The sequence below is a fragment of the Vollenhovia emeryi genome, unplaced genomic scaffold, assembly GCF_000949405.1.
Source record: "Vollenhovia emeryi isolate VEMERY1.0 unplaced genomic scaffold, V.emery_V1.0 DF939144.1, whole genome shotgun sequence".
In the NCBI taxonomy this organism is placed as follows: Eukaryota; Metazoa; Arthropoda; class Insecta; order Hymenoptera; family Formicidae; genus Vollenhovia; species Vollenhovia emeryi.
In genome coordinates, this window is record NW_011967222.1 from 1,452,463 (window position 1) to 1,460,686 (window position 8,224).

Consider the following 8,224-nt stretch of genomic DNA (forward strand, 5'->3'; position numbering starts at 1 on the left):
TATGTATAATCATAATGGAAATTTTTATTGCGCACCGCTAGATTATACCAATTATATCTAACATTTCAATATCAGATGAGTATGTCAGTATTCAATATCAGATAAGTATATCAGATAAGTATGTGATGACCGACGAAACCGGCGAGACGGTCAATGTCAATAAATTACAAACGTCACTCAGGTGAATCGTTTAATCGGATAATATTTTTACCGAATTTTTTAATAAAGATATAAAATTTACTGACGACAATGTTCCACCATTGGCGTTCTTATACAGGGTGAGGAAAAAGTATGAAAACCCCTAAAGTTTTCCAAAACTATGCATTTTAGAAATAAATGTTTGAGACAAAAGTTGTATGGTTTTGAAAACTTTAGGGGTTTCCATACTTTTTCCTCACCCTATATATTTTATACTGAAATATAGAATGTTACATGTTGGTACTAATGTAACTTAAAAGCTAATAATTACTAACAAGTAATTGTAAGTAATAAAATATCTCTAATCGTCGAGACACGCCACACTTGATGCAAGGCATCATGCACACTTCTTGATTTATTGTGAATATGTATCGCAATGTTGCACATTGCATTCGGTAAAAATATCCGATTAAACGATTCACCTAAGTGACGTCTGTAATAATATTAACATTGACCATCTCGCCGGTTTCGTCGGTCGTGCGTCATTTCGCACAGAATTGAAATGTTATATATAAGTGGTATAGTCAAGCGGTGCGCAATAAAAATTTCCATTATGATTATACATATCTCCCAAAAATTTCCGTTAGGATTACCAAGTGTATTTGTTATCTCTTATTACAGGAAAAACATGTTGCGTGAAGACTCGGTCGCATGGACAGTCAAATAGCGCATATACAGAGGCGATTTTAATTATTTCTCGAAAATGGTTTTATATGTGCCCTAACGCACTTTTAGGGGGTAAAACACCCCTGCGAAAAAAAAACGAAACGCAACTTTATCATATATGTTTGAATTCTTAAAAATAAAATTACCTTTTGTTCGGTGACCACAAAGTTTTAAAAATTTTTTAAATTTGTATAGGTGGAGAAGGGTATGTTGCAAAATTAAAAAATATTCGCCGTTTTGTAGTTTAAAGCCATTTAATTTAAAAGAAAAAAAGAACTTTCTATTTCTTATAGTTTGAAGAGGATATTCGCATCGAAAGAGAAAAACCGATTTTTCTTCACCCCCTAAAACACGTATAAAAAAAATACGCGTCTCTTATTTTTAGCTGGAAAACAACATATTCAAAGCTCATCCAAATCGGAGGGGGACACTTTGAAACGGTCCCTTGTCGATCAGTGGCTTACATCCCAGTTCCACTTCATAACGTAATCCTGTTACTAGTAGGTGTAACTCGAGGATAATTATTATATATACTGCAGCAGGCGTTCTCACGATTAGCGGTACGTTAATGCGAGAGGCTGTTACACAATTCGCCGGTTCAGCATGACAGCTGCGCCGTTCTCGCAGTCGATGCACCGAGGAAACAAACGTTCGGAACAACTTTCGTGGCCACCGTTGGGCTTTCCATTTCTCTGGACGGCGCTAATTCCATCACGCGTCAAGGTTGTAACACTTTTGAAGCTCCCTCGTAATATTTGCACGTGCTATTCATCAGAATCCATCATGCAAATTGCAACGCGTCGCATTGTATGTTTACATCTACTAATTTTTACTCAGCCTGACTTGATTCGATGTCTCTTACGGCTGTATTATTTCAACGTCTCGCCTTTAACGTTGTCCGAAGAAATGGCAGGAACTTACTCTTATACACCTTGACTTATACATCCTTGACTTTACGGGATCGTAAAACAGTATCCTGTACCTCGTCGCGCCCTTGTACCTCTTTCACGGCACTTACGTTCTACGTGAAATCTAAGGAGTGCCTGGGAAATATTTAGTTCTAGAAATGTTTAGTTTGGCCTTTACTCGCGAATGCCCGCGGTTAGAAGCTTGTCAATGCGTTTCACAACGGCAGCTTAGGACTACAATTCGCATTATCGCGCGACACGTATCTACAATATACGAACACGCATAGAGTTAGTGGCATTAAAGCGACAAGTTTCGTTACAAAATTGCAATGTCGGTGTACAAAAAACAACCAAGCGGAAAAATAGGAAGTAAAGCTTCAATACTTTTCGCGCGATACTGTTTACAGAATGTAATTACGTTCTTTTACGCAACACTGTACGAAGTATTTAGTGTTGTATCGTTAAACTTGAAGATCAACAAGTAAATTTGACTCGGAGAATGCTGATTTTAAGATTTAATAAAAGTACAAACAAATTTCATTTTTTGGTCGCTAATTGCAAGATCTATCGAGACGAACCAAGTTCACACGGGAACTTAGCGTTTTGTCAATTATTTCTTTCATGTTAAACTTCTCTTATTTATTAATATCGTTAAGGAAAGCATTATTATTCTCATAGATATCGAAAATACAAACAGACATATATATGCACGGAGAGAATTTTCTCTTAAAAGAGTGAGAACAAGATCGACCCCATTTTTTTCGCACTCGATTTTGGTCACAAAATAGATACCAAACGAAAGGTCTCGCCAAGATGATCGCAGATATGTCAGTCTCAGAGTGTACCTATTTAACGTCCCAGAGATATCGGGCTCCAAAAATTCCAAAATCAATTTCAAAACTCATTACCGTTCCGAACAAAAAGACATTTCTTCTTTCACTGACATGTTCAAAATGGTACTGAATCGCTTTACCAAAATGATCTACAACCGGTCAGGTGCCAAAGGCTCTTGGCCAAGTGGATGCACTGTTTGATGGATCCGAGTTGGAGTCAACTAAAAGGTTTCCCAATGGTCGATGCTAATGACATCGTCCTGCATTTTCTATGAACCTAAGTAAGTTTTAGGTGGATCAAGTGAATTATTATCTGGGGCTCCTTTATTTTCAATCTAACCAATCGGTTCGGTCAAAAACATTCATAACGCCATTTTTCGGCACTGGAACCTTTGGAGCCCGATATCTCTGGAACGTTAAATAGGTACACTCTGAGTCTGACGTATCTGTAATCAGCTCGACGAGACCTTTGGTACCTACTTTGTGATCCAAATCGAATGCGAAAAAAATGGGGCCATTTGCCTATGGACACTTGTTCTCACTCTTTACCCTGAACATCATGTAATCGTGGGACAACGTGGCATTTTGAACAACTTTATGAGAGTTTTTGGAAATTTTCTCATACACATTTCACTAGTAATTATACTTAGTATACATTTTACTAGTAAAGTGTATGGTAAAATTTCGAAAAACTCTCATAAAATTCTTCGAAATACAATGTCGTCCCACGATCACACGATTTTCAGGATAAATTTTAAAAGAAAATTCTTTCCTTATGTATTTATATGCAAATTTCTGTTAATTTATAAATATGTTAAATAACTACGTATTCTATGTTATGGCCGACATCTTCAAGAATTTAAAGTATTGGCAATTTTGAAGCAATTTGAAATTCTAAAGTCACTAGCACGCCGGACAAACAAATGAAAAAAAAACACGGTTATATAAAAGTATTAATTTTTCTATAAAAAAAATCATTGTATGTAAAAATTCAATGCTGTGTTCCTCAAAGAGATCGTAACTCTGTTAAAGGAACTTGTGCACGAGAGGAAAGAGGGAGAAAGAAAAATGAACGATCGCTGGTCAATAGCTTCGCGCGTTCTTGACCTAGCACAGTTTCATTGCGCTTTCATTTCACTTACCAGCGCATATACGCACTTGTGTAATGAATGTCGACAGTAAATGCAGCTCGATCATTCGCGACGCCGATCGAAAGCTAATTAATAAACTCTAGAAAATGTCTCGCGGCCAGTATGGAAAAGCGCGAATGAAATTCGAGCGATTGCGAAAGTACGTCGTATGTTAATCGCGCGTTTGAGAGCTGAGTTTTTCGATCGCGTCACACGCGTCGCGCGCCCACCGTCGCGTTCCAACTGTCGATTTCTAATACATGTAACTTCAGCGTGCCAGGTTAACTTGCGAACAGCAGCCACTTTCGAAATTGTTTTACATCGTTTAGTATCCATGAATAACTATGCCCGATCAATTTCCCTATCGCGGCTGAGGTGCCGCCAAATTTTCCACATTTACAACGAACACGCGCGCGGACCGAGATCCGCTTCCGGTTCCCAATATAGAAAGCAAAGGCCGGTGCTTTGGTCATGAATCGCATTAGCCTCCTTCTTCCCTCGCTATTTTAGAGAGAGAGTTTGAGTTTCCATCGCCGTCGTGTCGCTGACCGTCGCGTAATAATCACTTTCGATGATTTTTTTAATACGAAAGAATTTCTCATATACTTCTTTTTACATATTTAAGTATATATTTTTAGATTTCGTACTTTCGATGTTTTACGTAACGAAACAATTCCGAGAAATGTGTCGTGCACAGAGCCACGTCGACCATTTTCGGAAAATGGAAAATAAAATGTGCCCTACCTTCTTTTGGCTCCAAACGATGTTGACGGATGGTTTACCACGACGGAAGTCCGATTGGTCGATGACATCGTCGTGCAATAAAGAAGCGGTGTGGATCATCTCGGAGATCATCGCTATTTGTCGTTGCGAATGCAAGAGATCGCTGAAAAAAGTCTCCTTGTTGTAGGACAAATTGTTTATCTATCGTGGTTGACAACATGCGTAAATCTTACATTTAATTAATATAGTAGTGACATATTCTTTCCCTCGATCTTTTAATCGTATGCATATCTTTCATGGGCGACAAAAACTTGCAAATCAAGTTTTCCCGTTGAATAATTTCCGAAGCAACGTCTACATTAAATCGCTCAAGCGTCTGTAATTTATAAGATTCGTATTTATTATAGCGATCGAAATTATTGGATTAAGAATAAAAGTACACGGACAGAATTTTCTCTCAAAATTTACCCTGGAATCGTGCAATCGTGGGACAACGTGGCACTTTAAAGAACTTCACGAGAGTTGTTTTTGAAATTTTACCATACGTTCTGCTAGTAAAATGTATGGTAAAATTTCAAAAACTCATAAAATTCTTCAAAATGCCACGTTATCTCGCGATCACATGATTTTTACGATAGATTTTAAGAAAAAAAATTCTCTCCGTGTATATATGCATCTTTATTTGCCGAAAAATTTCAAAATCCTCTTAAAGTAGCGTCCAGAACGTTCGTTCCTTCGGACATTACTCTCTTCGGAATAAATTGAGCCTAAAAAATGATTCCGTTTACGGCAGATAAAACATCTGTTTCAGTCCGGTAATTTCCGCGCCTCTAAAATAGACTTTGACAAATCGTAAACTTGATTCGCTTTCACTCGCGGGAGAGAGAGGGGGAGGAGAGGGTATCTCAAGTGTCTCTCAAGTAATAATCGATACATAATAAAGTACTGTCCATGACAGAATCACGTCTAAACGGTCTGGTACGTTACGACGCGCGTTAACGCGCTTCTCATTCACGTTGCCGCCCCATTCATATGCATTCGTACGTGGTATGCTCGTACATACGAGACACGGCCGCCACTTTCATAGATATCTCTAACGTACCACTTTGTCGACACTTTTAATGCTTTCTAAACGTCGTGAGCATACGTTTTCATACGCGCGGAGATTCACCGTGGCGCGCGTAGCGTTAATAAAAAAAAAAAAGTCGACTCTCTCACGCGCGGTCCTCACAATCACAAAATTCCTGGCGCACTTTTCCCAAAATCGCAGCTAAGAAATCGACTCTATGGTCCACGCGCTCGAACAGAAGCCGACCGTATCTAGCACGAGATAGTAGCAGATTCATATTTTTCCACTTTGTTTCCTCTCTCGGTTTTTAATTACGCGGATACATCGCCTCCTACCAATCCCTGGCCTTTCCTTTCTAAACAATTTAATGTTCGTCCGACTCGAGAGAAATAGCAGAGAATCGCGTCTTTGCATTTTATTAGATTTCTATAGCCTCGGACGTGCAATTTATAACGTTCGTCGAGATTTCTTCAGATAAATTTCAAAAATGTTTGTAGAAACGCGTCCCCACTTACTTCCTTCCCTTGTGATAATTAATAGTACGCGCCATGAGTATGGTGAGCATGGGCCGCACCGCTTTCCCCTGGCCATCGATGTAGTACGTGCTTATGGGCTGCAGCTCTTCTCGCGAGGTGTTGTTGACAAGCTCCTGAAATAACAATACGCATGTTCCCGAATGGATATTAGCGCAGGCGATCCGAAGATCCGCGTAGTAAAAGTCGGCCATCGCGCGATTATCTATATACGATATGAAGCGCGGAGCGAAAACGCGCGGATTTCGTGTTATATCATTTGGTAGAGTCTTAAAATTAAACCTAATAATCCGCGAAAGTATACGGAAGCGATCTCGTGAAATTTATATAAGTTACAATATGGTTTTCTCATTGTATCCTCGCGCGTGCGAGCCGAACGTTGTAACGATAAGCATCAAGAATCAGCCCTTTAAATTAAACTTTGGATTAATTCTTAATCCCCGGCCTCGAACGGGGCTTGCCACTCTTTTTGCTCGCAGAGTTTTCGCCATCTCCTTGCGCTCTTAAGCGTAATCGGGCGTATACCTGCCTCTTTTTCTCTTCGATCGGTTACAACTCCAAAAACTATTCGGGCAAAGTGCGTAATCAGAAGAGAAACTTGCCGCTCTCGTCCTTTCGACAGTATCGGTGGGGAGAGGGGGGGGGGGGGCGGGAAGGAGGGCGCGTTCCGCGCATCGCGGATTAAATATGCGTCAGACAACTGTCTCCGTTGCAATAAACGAAGGAGGACGACGACTCGATCGGGACGTGCTGCTTTGGATTCCAGGCGCGACACCGCGGTGGAAAGTTCCTCCTGGAATTTGGCCAAAACCGAAAAGAATGCGCGCATCCGTCACGTCTTTCGACGAGCTCGCGTAGCCGTCGCTTTTCGGCACGGCCACACGCGACCGGAAGTCGATTCTGGGCGCACCCGAGGAGGTTCGACGTCGCTCAGCGTGCAGTATCGTTACTGTGCCCGCGATACTAATCGCCGATTTCTCTAACTTTCCTCAAATCAAGTGACGAGCCAACGTCGGAGTTACGACGGTTCGTTGAAGGCAATTTCTTTTGTTTCGCCAACGTCCGCTAATGCCGACAATTTGTCAAATCGCTCCTATCTCGAGGTACCGACAATTTTGGTAATTAAGAGTTCGCCGATGAAATCCCGCGAGACAGTCTGAGGTGGCGAGATTCCGCGCGTTAGCACGACAACCGCCTGGAAGAGCATCGTCTACGATAGATTGAGCAAATTTCACGCCGTTTGCCGTACGGCGCGATCGTGAGTAAAAGTTCTCCTCTCGACCATATGCAGACCGTGAAGTCGAGCTGCTTTCGCTCGCGGGTCGGGGCGCCTTGAGCAGAGGCGCTGCCGCGTGAAAATTGCACGACTCTTCATCAATATTTATAAGCACGCCTCTCTCGACAATCGTTCATGTCACCGAAGAAACGTAAATGAAATGTTCCGAGTTGCGTCAATCTGAGCGTCGCCCATTGATTAGGATAGCAAGATGTACACTATATGAATTTAGGTACGTGTAGAACACACGTACATTTTTTCATGTATGTATATGCAAAATGTATAAGTGGGTTGATATGAGCGCAAATTCACGTGGAAGGGTGATTCCTAGTGTCACATCAGTGATTCCTAGTGTACAACGCGTACAACTCTGGAATGAACGTTTATTTAAGTCGAACAGAATTAGAACAAAATTTTATAACCGAATAAGCATCTTGTTATCGCATCACGTAATCGATATTTCTTCAAGTTTGAAGAAAGTCTACAAAATATCAGTTCTCACGATAATTTAATTTAATCGTGAATTGACAAGTGATATTTCTTCAAAAATAAATATTTCTTCAAGTTTGATTATTTTTGAAGAAATATCACTTGTCAATTCACGATTAGATTAAATTATCGTGAGAACTGATATTTTGTAGACTCGAAAAGAATTTGAGAGCGTAACAAGAGCAACAGGCATAATTGAAAGTGAAATATATTTAATTAAACTCGACTAAAAAACGCAAGAATACCTTGAATGTAATTCCGAGGGTAATTCTGAGAGAGAGAGAGGGAGAGGGAGGGAGGGAGAGAGAGAGAGAGAGAGAGAGAGAGAGAGAGAGAGAGAGAGAGTGAGAGAGGGAGACAGACTAGCCAAATTAGAAAAAGTATCATGCGCGTGTCTGT

The 8,224-nt window shown here is 40.5% G+C and overlaps 1 protein-coding gene across 1 annotated transcript in view; it reads right to left on the reverse strand.

The window, feature by feature from the left end:
- LOC105566529 (decaprenyl-diphosphate synthase subunit 1) overlaps window positions 1-8,224 on the reverse strand; it is a 53,750-nt gene that overhangs the window by 10,992 nt on the left and 34,534 nt on the right. Inside the window, exons 3-4 of the mRNA XM_012020602.1 lie at window positions 6,043-6,176; window positions 4,480-4,621 (exon numbers count right to left, since the gene is read on the reverse strand). Coding sequence (XP_011875992.1) covers window positions 4,480-4,621; window positions 6,043-6,176 — 276 coding nt within the window. The remainder of the gene's footprint in view (window positions 1-4,479; window positions 4,622-6,042; window positions 6,177-8,224) is intronic.